Source organism: Morus notabilis, unplaced genomic scaffold (genome assembly GCF_000414095.1).
Source record: "Morus notabilis unplaced genomic scaffold, ASM41409v2 Scaffold69, whole genome shotgun sequence".
NCBI classification, from domain to species: domain Eukaryota; kingdom Viridiplantae; phylum Streptophyta; class Magnoliopsida; order Rosales; family Moraceae; genus Morus; species Morus notabilis.
In genome coordinates this window covers 189140-208315 of record NW_010364208.1, presented here as the reverse complement: position 1 = coordinate 208315, position 19176 = coordinate 189140, and the positions used below count along the sequence as shown (strand labels likewise).

The 19176-nt window shown below is 32.7% G+C and overlaps 2 protein-coding genes across 6 annotated transcripts; both read left to right on the top strand.

Moving 5' to 3' along the window:
• The first annotated feature begins 5708 nt into the window (after positions 1–5708).
• Positions 5709–8949, top strand: LOC21406027 (mitochondrial carnitine/acylcarnitine carrier-like protein). Of its 5 annotated transcripts, XM_024170740.1 has the most exons (5): positions 5709–5985; positions 6108–6196; positions 7356–7391; positions 7615–8006; positions 8241–8949. In XM_024170740.1, exons 4-5 carry the CDS (start codon positions 7615–7617, stop codon positions 8740–8742), a joined length of 894 nt encoding a protein of 297 aa, XP_024026508.1. In that variant the 5' UTR covers positions 5709–5985; positions 6108–6196; positions 7356–7391; the 3' UTR covers positions 8743–8949. The 5 variants fall into 5 exon arrangements, with proteins under 5 accessions (XP_024026508.1, XP_024026511.1, XP_024026507.1 ...); XM_024170739.1 differs by lacking the exon at positions 7356–7391 and having other exon boundaries at positions 5710–5985; XM_024170743.1 differs by lacking the exons at positions 6108–6196; positions 7356–7391.
• Positions 8950–10881: 1932 nt separating this feature from the next.
• On the top strand, positions 10882–12546 carry LOC21406026. The gene is made up of 4 exons (XM_010106004.1): positions 10882–10953; positions 11071–11256; positions 12153–12353; positions 12541–12546. The coding sequence occupies exons 1-4, from the start codon at positions 10882–10884 to the stop codon at positions 12544–12546; spliced, it is 465 nt and encodes a 154-aa protein (XP_010104306.1).
• The last annotated feature ends 6630 nt before the right edge of the window (positions 12547–19176 follow it).

Genomic DNA, 19176 nt, shown 5'->3' with positions numbered 1-19176 from the left:
GTTATTAAATTGCGATACTAATTTTCTGTGTCTATTTATTTATAGCTTTCATAGTCTATTAATTTAGCTTGATAAAATAATTGTGAAAAATGAATTTAACATAGGGAAATATTCTTACAAACTGCATCAGGAATACAAATATATAGAGGGCTAAAAAATCCAACAATCGATAACAATGCTCGACATTACACTAGAGAAGCTAAACTTTAAAAGCAACTTTATTCCCTTGGCGTGAAATAATAAATGGCATAGGGGAGCTAGAGGACTATTATTTTTCAATTGATTAACCACGGCCTATGCTTTCGATACATTTAGAAGCTTTTATCTCTTTCAATCCACTCATAATTCAAACTCAATGTTCCTTTTATACAAATTTATAATAAATATAAATATATGTAATTGGTTGATATTCATACATAATATAATATAAAGTGCACAACACAATTTTCGCATTAAATACAAACGTCTACATATGGACATTAGTGAAGAGTGATGACTCACAATCATCGTTTTTTTGTTTTTTGTTTCTTTATTTTTTGGCTTGAAAAGTTCTTATTTTGTAAGTTGATCATTCGAACATGTAGACCTATATTTAAATATCAGTTTTAATTAATGGCAGTCCAAGTGTTGAAAATTGATAGAAGAAAATACCTGGTCATGTAACTGGAAGGCGACGCGTGGTGTCATCGTGCCACGTGTTGTGGTGGTGGGCACAGTTATTGTAATGACTGAGAAAATCTCAAACTTTAAATAATACAATATATGTATTTAAGCCAAGGATTTTCCTAGAAAATACTATGTTATATTTTCTAACTGAAGGATTTATGGAATTAACATTTGTATTTCTAAATTCTGTAGCATATTTCATGCTAAGTTCATGTTTTACGATCAAGTAAATTCGATCGATAAATTCTCACCGTACTTTAAGGCAGAAGAATTTTCAGTACATATGTAGTTTGAGAATCTTAATTCCAAGAATCTCCAAGCACAGCATGATGTTAGCAACGTATGAAAAAAAACGCTCTGACATTTTAAAAGAAGAGAAAATCTTTAATTGTCAGACAGTTAGGTTGAAGTCACAAGATAAATACCTATAGTAGAAGGGTAGGATGTGAGCTCAGGAGTTGACACTGTCAGAAACAATGTCATTCCCGGGATATAATGCAAAAATTTAAGTTTAGAATTGTTTAGTCTAGAATAAATTTCAAGACTTGAAACAGTTCAAAATATTATGCGAGTAAGAATTTAACATGATATCGAAGTAGTCAGGAATTGATATTGAACTGTAAATAAGCAATAGAAAAGGAACTGTTAGAAACTGAAATTTTCTGTCGGCTAAGTACTTCCTTACAGTCAGTATAATTTTTAACAGTTTCAAAGGAAACTTAAGAGAGTAGACAAAAGTACAAGGGGTAGGTTTAATGGGTAGGATTGGATGAGGTGTGATGGTGAAAGGTGAAGAGAAATCATGACATATGTAATTTGATGGGGGTAAATGAAGAGTAATTGTGATAAACAATTTCTCTCCTTTCATTCACTTTGGCCGGCCATGCTTAGGGAATTATAGCCAAATTTTGGCTAGTGGAGTGTGCTAGAGGATTTCATGATGAGATTGAGTCAAATCAACTATTTGACAAGGATGCTTACTTCACTTCCCTCTTGAAGCACACAACTGGCCAGCCAAAGCAAGGGGGAATTAACCCAAAATTTAGCTAATTAAGCTAGCTTGATAGGCTTAATTAAGAACTAAGAAGAGATCAAGCAAAGTCTATAAATGTTAGACCATTAGTGCAAGCCTTAGGTTAGCCATTTTGCACATTTCCTCTCCTTTTTCCACACACCAAAACCGGCCATACTCCACCCATTTCCTCTCAAAATTTTCTCTCACTCTCCTAACCCTACGCCACTAGCAAACAATAGAAGAAGAAGAAGAAGATCAAAGTGTTCTAGAAGGAGTCTAGTCAAGCATTTCTCTAAGAGTATAAACTCTAAACCCTCTCTTTCTTATGTTCTAGCAAAGTTTGAGATTTAGAAATATTCTTCTCAAATTTTCTTATACTCTTCTATTAACAAATCTTAGAGGAAGAAGAAGGAGGATCAAAGTGTTCTAGGAGGAGTTTAACCAAGGATTTTCTTTCCTCAAGGATATAAACTCTAAAACCTTTCTCTTCTATTTTCTTTTCTAGCAAAGTTTAAGTTTGAGAATCCATTGATGTAATTTGTGATTCTCAAGGAAATGAGTTTGTAATAAGGGTGTGTGAGTTTTAAGTTAGTTTTGTGAGTTTTGAGGTGTTAAACCAACACTGAAATCAAATCTTTTAAAGAACTTAGTGGTTTATCGAGTAAATCATCCCAACGGGCACCTACGAGCCCAATACGATCGGCCCTTAGAATTTTAAAGATTGGATGTGGGTCCAACGCCCGCATTTAATTCAAGAGACCCCGTTTGAGTTTACATTTCAACGACCTAAGAGTTAGAATGCCGTGAATAAGTTCTAGGCCGAATTGGGCCTTAATACTATAATAAGTCCAATGAGGAAAATTATGGAGAATAAGTTACTAGATTGGGTAAATGATTTTCAATCTAGACATAAGTATGTTAAGGACAATTAAAAAAATAAGATTGTGAGGATTTAATAAATTGATCCTTATAGTAAATTATCCTTCAGTAAAGGAAAGGAATACATGCCTTAAATAATTCCTTCATAAGTTGCTAAAATAGAATAGCAAACGACAGTTAATCTCACACTCTCAATGGGTGTTTATTTTCAGAAATAAGCAAGTAAGAGAATAGACTGTTTGGCGAAAAGTGGATTCCAGCTCTGTAAATCAGGTAAGTAGGAATCTCGCCTACAGTATGAATAGATTTTAAAGAAAAAGTTACACATGTTATATATGCATGTTTATGCTTTAAGTATTGTATGCGATGCTATGTCATGCTGCATACACTTAAGCAGTGCACATGAATTATATGTGTTTGAGTACATTTAATGTTATGTATGCTATGCTAGGTCATACTGCATACACTTAAGCATTGCACACTAATTATATGTGTTTGAGTACATTTCATGTTATAGTATGCTATGTTATGTCATATTGCATACACCTTAATAAGTCAAGAACTTATAAGAATAATCTCAGTTGAGTATCGTACTAGCCTCTGAGAGGGAGGTGACTCAAGCTCCCAATGGAGAAGAAAAAAAATAATAATGTCCTCTGAGAGGGAGGCATTCAGTTCAGTTATAATCACGGTGTCGTGGGGGACCTTGCAAACCCTCACGTCACGATGATTACGCGCAAGTGGTACGATCACTCGGACCCATCAGTAAGAAAGATAAGATAAGATAATAAGACTATGATAAGACATCATAATTAAGCATAATCAGCTCATGCATATTTATTCATGTGTAGTTATAGTTATTTTGTGAGAGATAGTTCCTACTTGCTGAGCGAAAGCTCAATCAGATATGTTCATGCTGTAGGTAAGAAACCTATCAGTAATTCTTGAAGGGCAATGGCAAGCGGTGGACGAATAATGGAGATGGGAATGGATACCGCTTGTAAATATTTCCGCAATTAGTTTTACGTTATAAATAGTTTTGCTAATTATGATTCGAAAACTATATGTTAAATGGTTTTGTGGATTATGATTGTTAGTAAGCAAACTTACGGAGTAAGTGTGTATATATATATATATATCCATATGCTTTGATAAACATATATGTTAACATTTGAATATTTGATCAAGAAAGCAATTCGTAATATATGTCGTATTAGTAAGTTTTTTTTTTTAAAAAAAGAATGCTACAGCATTTTAAAAAGAATGCTACAGCATTCCTACAACATTTTAAAAAAAGAATGGTATAGCATTCCTACTGCATTTTAAAATGCTGCAGTATTCTAAGTAACATTTAAAAAAAATGTTTCGCAAATTTTAAAAAATCTCAGTAAGTACAAGTTAAATTTTAACTACAGTATCGGCCTCTTAGAAGGGTCTGTAAGGATAGAGGTGATTTTACGCCATGCCCAACTTAGACCTAGTGCTATAAATAGATCCCTTGGGGTGTCTTGCAAAGTTGGATCTTTTGCTGGCCTTCCATCAAGGTTTCCTTAGTCTCTCTCCCTTCTTTCTTTTAAAAAAAAAAAAAAGAAAAAGAAAAATAAGAAGTCAAAACCATTAAAGGTTGGAAAGAGAAAACTGATAGCTGCCAAAAATTAACTTGGTGCGCACGCATCAGTTAATCTAAGGAATGGAGAATAGTGTGAAATATTGAATATTGAGAAGACTCGGTGATCACTACCGCGTTACATGGATTGTTCGTTAATCGAAATAATGAAGGACTACGTAAATTTTGTTTTGCTAAATAGGTAATTAATTCATGTTTACGATTAATTATTTTATACAATTAATGTCTGTTTAATTCGTTAATTTGAGTTAAAATGTGATTTTATGTGAGAATTTTTTACTGTAACAAAAAAGTTAAATGTGATTGTTTCTGATAATTTTTTTACTATAATAAAACTCAAATTTTAAACTCAAATCGGTAAAATAAACGAGATTTTAATGTGTGAGATCCTGACTTCCGCTGTGTTACCTCTTTATTACAACTAACAAGTGTCTAATGGAAGCAAATAGTGGAAGGAGTGAGAGATGCGAATGAGTAGTAGAAGAATTTTTATACTAGTAGTTCTTTGATTGGAGGAAAAAAAAAGAATAAATAGTGAGATTTTTATCCTTTTAAAAATATCAATTTTAGTAGCTCCTAATATATAACATTAGAAAAGCAACTCCGTAACAAACATAATAAAAAAGGGAACTTTTACGAATAGGGTGTTTCTAGGATCTATTTTTAGTAGTTAAATTTGATAAAAATAACGATAGATTAAAAAAAATGTAGATTAGACAATATCTAATAAAAAAACTAACAGCTAAAAGTATGAAATTATCGATATTATTGTTTTTAGATCGTACGAGAAAAACACCTAACAAAACAAAAGAAATTTTCTCCGGTAGTCTCTATAAAAATGAACTATCAGTAGTCTCTGTAAAAATAAACTACTAATAGTCCCTTACTTTTCAGTCATCATATCTATATATGTATCAGAATCTGTCTGTTTTACATACTTTTTTAATTTTATATAATTTTGACTAAATATAATTATTAAAAATTGAGACTACCGATAGCGCGAACTACTAAAAAAATTTCTCTTGACCTCCATTTTTTATCACCTATGGCTATCAACATTTCATTTTTTTTTGGGTCCCTATTTTAGGTCCTACTTAACACGAGCGTATATCCTAATAGAAATTTGAGAGAAAGAGAGATATAGGCCAAGACTTGAGATGAATTAAAATTAATAGATCAATAGTTTACATAAGTTAATAAATATGTCAAATTACTGTTTTCGTCCATAACTTGTCTAGTTATGAACCATAACTTGACAAGTTATTGTCTATAACTTATCTTGTTATGAATCATAACTTAATAAATTTATCCATAATTTATTTAATTATGAACCATAACTTAATAAATTATGACCTATTAATTTTTATAATTAAAAATTAATTTATAAACTTTCTTAAGATTTTCACATCGGTTTATTTCCTACTATTTCCGTAGAAATTTGTAGCGAGCCAAAAATCTCAATTGGGCTTGTGGGAAGTGTCAAAGTTGTGTGCTATTCAGAGAATCTTCATATAATGCATAGCCAAAATTTTCTAGTGCACAGCTTGCCCAATCACTGCCTTCGTCTTCACTAGCATTCTCTCTCTCTCTTTCTCTCTCACAGCCACATTCTATTGATGGTAAAAACTTGTCCATCCACCAAAACCGTAGTTGTTTATTTGCTTGGTCTGTAATTTTCATCCTACCCAACACAACCCTCCTGTGGCCCTCAATTTCCCAAAAGATTCATTTCAGTTCTTCCATTTGTTCGTTTTCTCCGAGATTCCCATTTCTTTTCTCGTAGCTTTTGCGCTTTCTGGTAATCTCTCAGCTACTACGTCTCTCTCTCTCCTCTCTCTCTCTCTCTCTCTCTCTCTCTCTCTCTTCGATTTATATACTTTACGCATTAGTATGTATTTTTACACTCTTCAGTTCTTGCAGATTTCTTCATCCGATTGAAGTTCACTTTTGGAAGCCTTTGGTTTTCATATTCTTTTTACTTTGGGTGGCCAACAACTAGTATTTGATCCGTGAGATTCTTATTCCTTTTCTTTTCTGTGGGTGTGTTTAGATTTTCAGATTGTAGACCAATACGAAAAAAAAAAATGTTAAATTTTTTATTGATTTTTTTATTTCTGTTGATCTTGACTATTGTTTTCATTAGATCGTTCTAAAGTGTTTAGCTTTGGAATAAAGCTGGCCTTTTCGGCTTTCTCCAAATTTCCCTTTTGGTATAGGATTCCGATAATATGAACACCAGCTTTTGGGCGTAAAATGTTGTCAAGTTTCGTTTGATTTAACAAATGGATTTAGATTCTTGTCTAGTATCAATACCCCACAGTTCTAATCTGGCATATTTAAGGAGAATAATGGGTTAGCTATTTGTATTGCAATCTTGTATGACAAAATTTTTTTATTCCTAAACTTCATTGGTGATTTATTGTTTGGAGTATAACTTTGTTGGTATTCAAACCCAGAAAAGTTGTATACCACTACAGAACTGTATTGAGGTAGGCCTAGTAAATTTTTGTGTTCATGGTCAAGTTCTGCTTTAAATTCATCGTTTCCGCGAAATTACAGTAGAATGAACAAAAATTGTGGGGGAACTGGCATTTATGATACGAATGCAAAAAACTAATGTTTACACTTCAGTAACACAATTCAAATTACATAGTCGTGTCAAATGCGAGTGTATCCGTAGAATCTAAGGTAGGTTATAGTTTTCTGTAAGAGATAAGACCTGTTTTTACATAGGATAAAAAGCTGTTTGAAAATCTTGAAGAGGGCTCAAATTCATTTATAGATTCAAGCATGTTGGTTGCTCAGTTGAGTTTCTAGGAGGTAGAATCATCAGAAGAAAAGTTATGAAGCTTTTTATGAAGGTTTCTACCCACTTTATGTTCTCACTTCTCCCTACCCTGTTTATTACATTGAGTCTTTGATGAGAAAGTTTCTTAGTAGAAATCTCCTTTTGCTTTTATTGATGATGATGGTTAGTGCCCATGTAATTTGCAATAGGATCTGGTGAAGCGTCTTCTGAGTAATATCTATGTGAAAGATGCTATTAGTTGGGTGCAATTGAAGTTTGGTTTGGTGACCAACATATCAGTCTCTTTCACCATTTGTTATGTGTTTCGAAAGTTTGAAATTGGTCGCACTTGAAATCTGATTTCATTTTCTTTCTGAAAGGTTTACCTTCCAGGACATGCATGTTTTGATTGGTAGGTAATGAGCTTTACTTCCTACCTTTTTTCTAAAAGAGAAAATAAAACACTGATGGTGTTCTGCTAAGCCGGAGTTCTGCACGTATTCTAACACAACTTTGTCGCTCCTCTGATTTCACAAATGTATCTTTTCGTCTTTCTTGAAACTTTAAACAAAGGCTCTCCTAATCTATTAAATTCATACATAATCTAACCAATTTGGTATTTGAATATTGAACCAACAGATGGGGGACGTGCTCAAGGACCTAACATCAGGTACTGTTGGAGGGGCGGCACAGTTGATATGTGGACACCCGTTTGATACCATCAAGGTTAAACTCCAAAGTCAGCCTGTTCCACCCCCTGGCAAGCCTCCCAAGTATGCTGGTGCGATGGATGCTGTCAGGCAAACAATAGCCGCTGAAGGCCCGAGGGGTCTTTACAAAGGCATGGGAGCTCCACTTGCCACTGTCGCGGCATTCAATGCTGTCCTCTTTACAGTAAGAGGGCAATTGGAGGTATTGTTGAGGTCCGAACCCGGTGCCCCTCTTAATGTAAACCAGCAAATCATTTGTGGAGCTGGTGCAGGAGTCGCTGTTTCAATTCTAGCTTGTCCCACTGAGCTGATCAAGTGCAGGTCAGTTTGATTCTTTTGGATTTGTTTGATATATGCTTACAGCTGTTAATTGGTACTGGGATAATTTGAATTACAAACAAACGAGTTATGATTTTATTCCACGAAGAATAAACAATACTTGTAACTATTATTGATTGATTTTCATATTCCAATGCTTGTTTGTTTTTAAGTTCATAAATTGAACGTAAAAATCTGTATACAACCTGTTAAGCTTGTGTTTGTTTGATGGTATAGGTTGCAAGCACAAAGTGCATTGGCAGATTCAGCTGCGGCTGGTGTGGCAGTGAAGTACGGAGGACCGATGGATGTGGCCAAGCAGGTTCTCAGATCAGAAGGCGGAGTAAGAGGTCTCTTCAAGGGCTTGGTTCCCACCCTGGCACGTGAAGTACCTGGAAATGCTGCAATGTTCGGTGTATATGAAGCGCTCAAGCAATACTTTGCAGGAGGTCCAGACACATCTGGATTGGGAAGAGGCTCATTAATCGTGGCCGGAGGCTTGGCTGGAGGGTCCTTTTGGTTCTCGGTCTACCCAACTGATGTTGTCAAGAGTGTAATTCAAGTAGACGACTACAAAAATCCCAAGTACAATGGTTCAATTGATGCTTTTAGAAAGATCCTTGCTGCAGAGGGAGTCAAAGGTCTCTACAAAGGCTTTGGACCCGCCATGGCTCGAAGTGTTCCGGCAAATGCAGCGTGTTTCTTGGCATATGAGGTTACGAGGTCGAGTTTGGGGTGATGAGAATCTCGTGCCTAGTTTCTAACGCAAAGATTGAGCACAATTTGACGTCAACATTTGCAAAGTGGCAATGCCATTTTTTTAGACGTTTACTTTTCAATTTGGTGCCACCACCTTCCTATGTTGTGCTATCCAGTGCTGGCACATTCTTTCACCAATGACTTTGGTGCTCTGTTTTATAGTTCAAATCAAGTTATCTTCTCTTGCTATTGCTTTCCGAAGGTATCGAATAATTGATAACGTTTATGTGATTAAGAAAACAGGAAAAAAAATAAAATAAAAAATAAGTGACTGGTTTGATGAATGGTTATTCTTTGGCGGGGTTGGGGGCAGATATTGCATCTTTTGCAAAGCTCTGTCTGTGTCTGTTGGGAACAAATAAAATAATAAATAAAGACAAAAAGACAATAAATTATTTACTCTGATTGAGATCATTGATTTTTTTTTTAAATCAATTCGACATTGTTTAATATCGCACCCTTATGAGTCATGACATAGGGACTCACATTGTTTTGTAGCTGTTTGAAAAACTAAAAAGAGTGGAATACCCTCGTCTTCCTTCTTGCTTATGTTCATCCTTATGGGCTGGAATGGTGCGTGCAATTATAGGTAATTTTGATAATTACCTCTTAAAATGAAGATTTTTGAGTCTTAGTATTAGTTTACTGAATTTTGCTCCATTAGAATAAGTAATTTTACGTACCATTATTTATAATTTGATAAATTACGTTGGCGGTCAGTCTCCGGTCACTGGCGGCGGGTCTCCGATCATCGGCGACAGGCGTAATTTAACATTTTATTATATATAATTTGATAATTTATTATCAAAATGGTAGCATATCGCGATAAAAAAGTAGAACTTCATGAGAATGTGTTTAAAGGTTAATTTTTGCGATTTTCTTGCAATGACTGCGGATAAATACAAGTGGATGATTTCTATTTATTGTTGGTCTCAAATTTCTCGTCTTTTGTTTTTCTTTTTTGTCACATCATTCACTCTTTTGTGGCTCCTTTTTTTATTTATCATTTTATGTCGTTTTCGTCGATTCACTTTAATTGTTTTTTAGTTTTATGTCGTTTTCTACATTGTCATTCTTTTGTTAATTTTGCTCATGTCTCCTTTCTGTCGTCTTTTTTCGCAATCGTTTCATTTTTTTTTAATAAAAATATTGTTTATTCTTCAGTGTCGTTCTTATTTTATTGTCGTTGCTCATTTCGTTTCTTTTTTTTTTCCCTGTCACTGTTTCCTTTCTTTAGTTGTCGTTCCATTTTTATAGCTATTCACCCTCTCGTCGAACCTACCCACGTAGTTCTGCAGCGCGCAAGGTCGCTGTCCCCAGCTCCAGCGTTTGAGGCCGCCTACCTCTATAGATCTGTAGACCCAGATATATCGCCTCCCATATATAAAGTGATAAAAAGAGTGACAAAAAGTGATAAAGAAAATGAAGAAAGTGTAACGGTAGCATTTTTCATACAACTAAATTTACACAAAAGTTCACTAAACCTCCTATAAATATTAAGAATAAAAGGGTATTTTACACATTTACCTCCCGAACTTATAAATATTAATTTTTATAAGTTGTCCTCTCAATTTGTTAAATTACTGTAATGTTCCCCATTTGGCAATTATTGTATTAAATTAGTGTTAAAAAAACACATTTGATGAAAATTTTCAAACATTCCAATTCAAATGTAACATAAATCTTTTAATTTCTCAACTTTTAATCTCTCACGTCTTATAAAAAATTTGAACAAATTTAGTAAAATTGGGCATATTGTAACAATTTTATAAGGTTAAAGGGTTGATTATCAAAATTAAAAATTAAGAGATAATTTACTAAATCACGACAAGATTAGAAGTAATTGTGTTAAAAACCCAAAATAAAATAATCCTTCACTAAGACTGACCCATGCTCAATCTGTCACGTAATGTAACAAACTACCGGATGACCAGTAAGGTGGACTGAATCAGCCTAACATTGGAGGAGGGAATATGTGTAACCGTCAAGTCCGTTCCGACTGAAAAGCACGACAAAAAATATATAACCATATACACACATTCATTTAACATTTGCATCCCCATTGGAAAAATAAAATAAATAAAAAAAACCTTGAATATTTAGCTTTCGCAAACAAAATATGAGTGATGCAACAATTCCATCTTCTTCCTCCAACCCTTTGGTTTCTAGGTTGGACCGTTTAGATTTCTTGGTGAGTTTTGATAATTAGTTCTCTCAATCTCACATAAAATTTTGAGGCATGCAAAAAATTAATGCTTTTAATATTTTCCCTTCTATTATATGATGTTTTTTTTTTCCTTTGTTTTAGATGAAATATTTGGAGAGAAGAACAAAGTTCCAAGGATTGGAAAGCAACAATGATATTACTGCTAATTTTTATGGGGGAGTAGTGGACAGGAATGGCTGTATACCAATGGATTTGGCATTGAAAGAGGTTCAGTTCAAAGGGTCTTTGGTGGATCGAGTGGCGGCTCTCGAAAGCAGGCTTTTTCAGGTGAAACGTATACTTCAGGTTGTGGGATATATACAAACATATATATATATATATATATATATATGTATATATATGAGAAAACTCATTAGTTACTTGCTTTGAATTTCTTGTCCAATCATGTCTAGATGTCATGAACCGGAGTCCTAATTAGACATTTCCATGATGTTGCATAATAAGTCATGTCATTAATCATGATCGAGTTATAAATCGCAAGATCTATAATTCTCCTTGGCATATTTTCAGCACCATCAATTTGGAAAATGGGAAAAGAGTGTTGCTTCAAAAATCTTTTTGCAAATCCGAAAAGGAGAATTGTTTCCCTTTCTTATTTAATTATGTGTTTACAACTTATAAAATGAAAAATAGTAGTTTAACAAACCCTAATAAGGGAAAAAAAATGTCAATCTTTGGACTTTTTGGTTTTGATTATCAACTTAAGAAGCTGAGTAATAAATTTACTTATATACTCTTTAAGTTCATATGTTATAAGCTAATGATCATTTCATTATCCTTTTTAAGTACCGGTAGATACTACTATTTTAACACTTGAATTAAATTTTTAACGGTTTTATTTGTGATTATAACAGTTTTATTTAGCGCGTTATAAATTTTTAACGTGAACACTCACAATCAGGCGTCAAAATCTTAATGCAAACTCAAATCACATTTCCATCATATTTTTTTTCCAAAATCAATACCTTTCCATCAAAGCCCCTACATGATTATGTTTACAAACCACCGCACTATTTGTTTGCTTCTTTTAGTATCTTTTAGATTTAGATTGAAGCAAATAAAGGAAGGATTGATTATGTTTCTTTTGTCTGTTCTTTCCTTTAATTTTCATGGCTGAATTAAGATTTGTTAGGTAAACTTTAATTATTGTACTGGTTGTTCAGCTATGCTTAGACATAGAATCAAGTGGTACGTCACGGGCTTCATCATCAGGCACTTCTTCTCAAACATCTGGTGACACTTCTAGTCACCCTTCCAGAGGAGAATCGTCTTGTTCATTGCCAACTTTTAACCCTCCCAATCCCAGTTATGGAAGTACAAGAATATCCCAAGTCCATGTCATGAGTACCACTCATGAAATTGAGGTAATTATAGCTTTCAAGATTATACTTTAATACCTAGCTAGACCAAAAATATGGTGCTTGTCCTACACACATATATATACACTCGTACATATATACTCTTAATTATTTAATAGATAAGATTTTTTTTTGTTTTTTCATTTTTTAAAATTGGTAATGAATGAGATTTTATCTTCTGTTTCGTTTATAGATTTGAATAGAAATTAAAACGAATGAGACATTAATCATTGGATTTTATATGATGGTAAGTGATTTTAATTACTAACCAACTAAATTTTTTTGGCACCTAACTATATAACTTTTGTGAGTACTGAGAAACAAACGCGAACCAAGGGCAGATTTATATTACTAAATTGAGCTCAACTAGGCTTGTAGTTAGGCAACTTTAGTTGTCTTTTCTAGTTCAATCGTCCTTTTAATTCAATTGCTCTTAAAGGGCTTATTTAGAGTATCTCTAATCATACTAGTATCTTTTGTCAAAACAACTAATGATCTTTTTTTTTTTTTCACTACAACTATTAACTAAATGGTTACCTATTTTATAGAATGCATTTTACACTAGCCAACTATAGCTAGACTAGTAGTAGTTATTAAATTTTTTTATTATTATTTTATTCTTTCAAATAATAATAAATGTAATCTTTTTAAAATTCAATAAAATTATTAATATTTTAAAATTCAATAAATAATAGAATAATCTAAGTTTAACTAAAACGGAGAGTATGGTTGAAGTGGTTCTCTTAAAAGTTGCTAGCTAAAATAACTTTTTAGAGCAACACTAAGAGAACTCTCTAAATTTTATCTAGAATAGTTTAAAAGCTATTTTAACTAGTAATTTTTGAGTGGGCTACTCCAACCATACTCACTATTTTAACTAAAACTAAATTATTGTATTGAATTTAAAATATAAATAACTTTATTGAATATAAAGAAAAGACCTCTTGAATTTATTTCTATTTAAAAAATAAAATAATAAAAAAATTAAATGGCTAGCCCCTTCTTGTTAGCTATATGTGGCTAGTGTAAAATGCATTCTCAAAATAGTTAATCATTTGCTAATAGTTGGAACGAAGAAAATACGAAAGAAAAAATTTAAATCATTAGTTATTTTGACTAAAGACAAGAAATGGTTAGTATGGTTGGAGAGACTCTTAGCTATTTTAGCTAAAATTTAATTACAATTTAGAGAGTTTACTTAGAGATGTTCTTGAAAATATTATTTCTATTAAAAGTATTCCGGCCTCTATTTTTAATTTTAATGGAGATAAAAGTTTCATATTGTCTCCATTAAAAATATTCCGGCCTCTATTTTCTTAATATTCTATCCCAATTAGTACATATTAAATCCGTGTTTAATGTTCCTCTTTTCTAATTGGATACTACACTTTTGAAAACAAATAAATGTAAATGAGCATTAATTTAGCATGTTGTTAATTTTTAATTCAAACATGAAATTAACAATACATATATTTAAAGGTAATGATGCGAAAAGAAAAACGGTATTTATCCTTATAAGAATAATCTCTATCATTCATAAAAAGTTAGATCTCACTTCCACTAGACTTATCATATCTAATAGGACCTATTTTATGTGAGTAGTAGGATTTTAACTCTATAAAGATGAATATGAATAGTAGTGTTCGTCTAAAAAATATATAATGTTTACAATGGAACCTTTTCATTGCTTTCGTTAGGAAATGTATTTAGAATAGAACTATTAATCAATACTATTTAAAGCAATGCCCAACCAAAAAAAAAAAAAAGTCGTAGATTAATTGCTCCGGAACCACCACAAGTATATAGTAAGTATTGCTAATTAAGCCATAATTGTTTCACTATTGCCATTTTGACAATTCACAACCTTTCCAATAATTTATGAACAAAACTCAGAAAATTGTCCAAAGACATCATAACATACTTTTCCTTAAACCTTAGTTGTTGAAATCATACATCATTGTTAATTATGATAGTGGATAATGACGGTGCTATTTATTGTGTTATTGTCACCTTATTGCTTGTTTCTGTATCATTTCTTTTCGGTTTTTTTTTTTTTTTTTTTTGATGATGTTTCATCTCTTTTCGTTATTTTATTGAGATAGATAGTTGTTTGATCTGTCATACATGAACAACAACACAAATTTTCCTTTGGTCCACCCGCAGATTATATTCTCTCCAATTCGCCACTAGCGAGGTTACAGTATATGAAATTCCATCATATTAAAAAAAATAAAAAATAAAAATTAGGCTTATAATAAAGAGGGGTAGATGTCCTTTTTGGCATGATTCACTTGGTTTTTTTTTCTCAATTTTTTTTTTTTTTTCAGGAAAAATCTGATAGAGAGAAACAGAACCTGTATCCGGATCCTCCGAAGCAGAAACTTAAGAAGAATAAACCCAATAAAGATGAAAAATCTTCTATAAGTGGGAAAATTAAGAAAGCCCGTTCAAGTTGGCCACACTTCGGACTACTAGGTTGCAGCTAATTAATGAATTATTATCTTAATAATTTTAGTGTTGCACATTAAGACGTTTGAATTCACGCATATATAATTATTATTATGGTTATTAATTTATGTTTAATAAATTAAGGTATTCGTTACCGGTAATTTTGATTATGTGATCCATCACATATTATACATATATATACTAGCACATATGTCTTATAAAATAATATGATAACGTATGATTTGGTCAAATAATATGATAAAATAATATTCGTCCAATAAACATATATCTTTTCCATGTCTTTTATGCTGTAAAGTAGCTACCTAGTTTTCCCTCTCCTCATCAGCTTTGCAAAATAATAAAGCATAAAGCAAGCAAATACACGGTTGTCATGCTCTAAATACTGTTTTTCAAAGTTTCTCGGCTACTCTCCAAGTTGCATATGTGATTTCGGTGGGATATGATTTTGTTCATTGCTTTAGAGGACGTCAAATTCAAAACATATAAACTGAAAGCAGACAGGAAATGCTGTTCTAGATTCTAATAATCGACATTTTAAAATGGCAACTATTATTACATAGCACCTATCCCATAAATATATATATATATATATAAATACATTGATACGTATAATAAATATAATCCAAGAATATCCGATGTATAATATATGGCTCGACTCGTCCTAAGCCACACTCAGCTGAAATCACTATATAACCAAAAAAAAAAAAAAAAAAAAAAAAAAAAAAAAAAAAAAAAAAAAAAAAAAAAAAAAAAAAACGTGAAAATCTTACGTAGACATTAATCAAGCAACACTAACTAATAAGCATTTAAAAAACTCAACATATATCCTCTTTGTTACTTTTTTTTTATTTTTTATTTTAAGATATTATATGATGAAATAGGTATGCACAACAAGAACCACAAATTGAAAAGAAACACAAAATATAATATGGGTGGCCGGGAAGCTAACAGGTCATGATACGGCAAAGGGCTTGTTGGATGCTTCATGTCCATTTGAAAGAGTGAATTGCCTTTGTTTTTAGTGGGGGAATGTACGAATCTCTTGACCTTTTCAAACTTTAATGGGGTTTTGCTAAAAGGGTCAACTTTAGATCAACTCATCATACATTAGATAAAATTAGGAATCCTAGTTCAATGTATTTTTTGTAGCAGTACGCAACACATTTTTAAAACATTATATAAGGATAAAAAAAAGAATATGGAGGGAATATTGAGTTTTTTTTTAAGAGATAGTTAGAGAGAGAGTGAGAAGGTCCTTGGAGAGCAGAGGTTGGCCAGAGCTCTGGCACTGCCTTCAGGTGCGCCGTCAGACTCCCGGTCGTGAAATTTAGTTCTCCGACTAGTCTCGTCATGGGTTTCTCATTAGTAGTGGTAGTATGCGACGTGGTAGCTCCATTTGGGCAGATCTAAACCGGTTAGGAGTTTAGAAGCTAAATGGACGGTCTTCTTTCTCAGGAGAGTTTTTCGCTTGGTGACTGAGATCTCTTTGCTAGCTATCTTCCTCGATGGTCCTTTGACCAGACGCCCTTCATCGGAGGTTTCTACCAGTGATGGCCAGAGGTTTTTATTTTTTTGTAACCTTTGTGTTTGTCATAAAGTTGGTGGTTTTCCCGCTCAACTCTCATCTGGTTTGTTATTTTTTGTTAGATTTAGGTGTTCAACTTAATGCCGATAGGGAGGTCTTGGTCCGGCGAAATTTTTTTCTATGTCGTGCAGATGTTTCCTTTTATGTGGGTTTTGACGATCTACCCCTCCAGTGTTCAACAACTTATGTTGAAAAGAGGAGTTTTATCCAGTCAAGCTTTTAGTCTGATCATTGTTAGTGTGCTGAGGTACTTTCACGGTTTCGGGCCTCAAGCATGCGTTTGTCCGTCTGATAGGTTAGCATTGTACTAAGACGACTGTTTATTAGTATTTTAATGAAATGTAATTTTTCTTTTCAACAACAAAAAAAAATGATTTCTAAACCCCAAAGATTGGAAATACCCCCCAAACTAGTACCCTAAACAATTTCTAAACCCCAAAGATTAACTCATTGATTTCTACCCTTTTTTAAAATTCCAAAGTTACCCCTAATGGTCCATTGGTAAATATAAGATATGTCGGCAGTTTCCCATTGCCGATCGGCTAGGGGTCATAACCTGACCGGCGGTTATGATTCATAACCTGACAGGTTACACTCGCCGGTGACCATAACCTGATAGGTTATGATCCATAACCTGACAGATTACACCCTCTGCCGGCAAGTCTTTGGCTGGTCGCTGTCTATAACTTGACAAGTTATAATCTATAACCTAATAGATTACACCGGCCGCTATCCATAATCTATCGGGTTATGATCCATAACCTAACAAATTACACCGGCGTCGACCATAATCTATCAAGTTATGATTCATAACCTGAAAGATTACACCGGCCGCCGACCTTCGGTTACCAGTGTCGGCCATAGTCTGACAGGTTATGGTTCATAAATTGTCAGTTTATGCTTCATAACCTGGCAACTTATGCTTCATAATCTGTCAATTTATGAGATTATGATCCACAACCTGCTAGTTTATGATCCATAAACTGTCAGATTATGTTCATAACCTGATAGATTATGCTTTATAACCTGCCAAATTATAAAGTAGAATCTGCTACATTATCTTGTTTTTTCAATATCACTAGATTTATAGCAGCAATAATCAAATTGAAAAATTAAAACACAAAAGAACTATTCAAGAATTTCAAAATTTTCCAAAAATTCATTTTTCATCTAGTGAATTAAAAGCTAAATTACTGAATCAGTCGTAATAGGTATGAATATTCTTAAAACCATCATCAACTTCCTTATAACTTGCAGACCATGCAAAAGTCTTTACTTGATATTTTCATCAAAACTCTCGAAATTTTCATCATTTGGGTTTTCATCTCATAAGCTAAAGTTAGTATAAAAAACTAAATATCTTTACTTGGTTACTTCCACAAAGAGCTTCATTTTCCAAACCCAAATCAAAATCCGTTTCATTCTTAACAATATGTTATTTTCCTATCAGTTTCGAGAGTTTTGATTTACAGTGTTCCCTGTAACAAAACAATAACAAAAGTATTACGAAAATATCGTGTTTTTGATAGAGATGTTAACATGAAACATCAAAACCTTTCAATATTTTACCAACTAAAAAGGAGATAGCATAATAGACCATTTTATCATGTTATTCAAACATTTTTAAGTTGACTATAGCACACTTATCACTGTAGAATATTTCCTAAGCCAAAGAGACATTCCATGCTCAAGCAAATCTACATTTTGTCCCCTTTATTTTTAAAAAGGAGTTTTCATGTTCTCCTTTTTTTCATTTTATATTGCAAGGTAAGGAATGTGTTTACAGATTAATGATGTCGTTCACAGCCTAACAACAAAGCAAAATTGTAATATAAGCTAAGTAAAATCTAACTAAAGAGAATTACCTTGACAATTAGAAGACACCCCTTTGAACCAGTGACAGCTCGGATGCCTTAAGCTTTAACAACATTAGATTATCCCCTGATTTTTATATTACTGATAAGTGAATCATCCCCAGTTCCATGAAAAGAATTGGAAGAGTCCATATAGATAAAATTGAATCAACAGTAGGCGAAGCAAAAACATCCCCAGAAATAGCTGATATAAGCATCCCCTCCCCCACAAATTATAGTTTAGGCAATCTAGTGTTGTTTTTTCCTTAAACTTCAGTGCCATATCGACTAGTTAAGGTTTACTGTCTTATTTTCTTGTCATATTAAGTTTTTCTAATTAAAATTTCAACCTCCCAGATTATTTTTAAGTATTTTTAACATTTAGTTCCTATGTTCATGTGATTAGGTTGCTTAATTTAAATGACAACATGACAAATAAGTAGTATAGGAACAATAAACCAGTCAATAATGAAGTTGCTTATTTTATATATTTGCAATATCACTAGAGTATGGATTGTTTTCATACACAACTTTTAATTTTTAGTTAACTCAAAACTTGACCAAACTGACTATATTTATCAGAACGGTTTCTTATCTTTGCTTTAATTAAAAAATAATAATCAAAGTTTCAGAGCACAAAATTCAACTAATTTCCGTATATTAATTCAATAACATATACCTATAACCTTTGCGTAGTGTTGGCCAAATTCATTTTTATACTTGTGCCCATATATAGAAAGTCTAACCTATAAATTCGTTTCCTTTCACGTATTTCTCAAGTTTTAAGTTCATTTATGTCATTTTTTTTTTCCGTCGTTCAGAAAAATAAATAGAAAAATAAAATCACTGTGAATTGATTGATCACGTCTATCAAGTAACGGGCACTAAAAGGAAAAACATCACAAAATTAAACGGCAAGAGG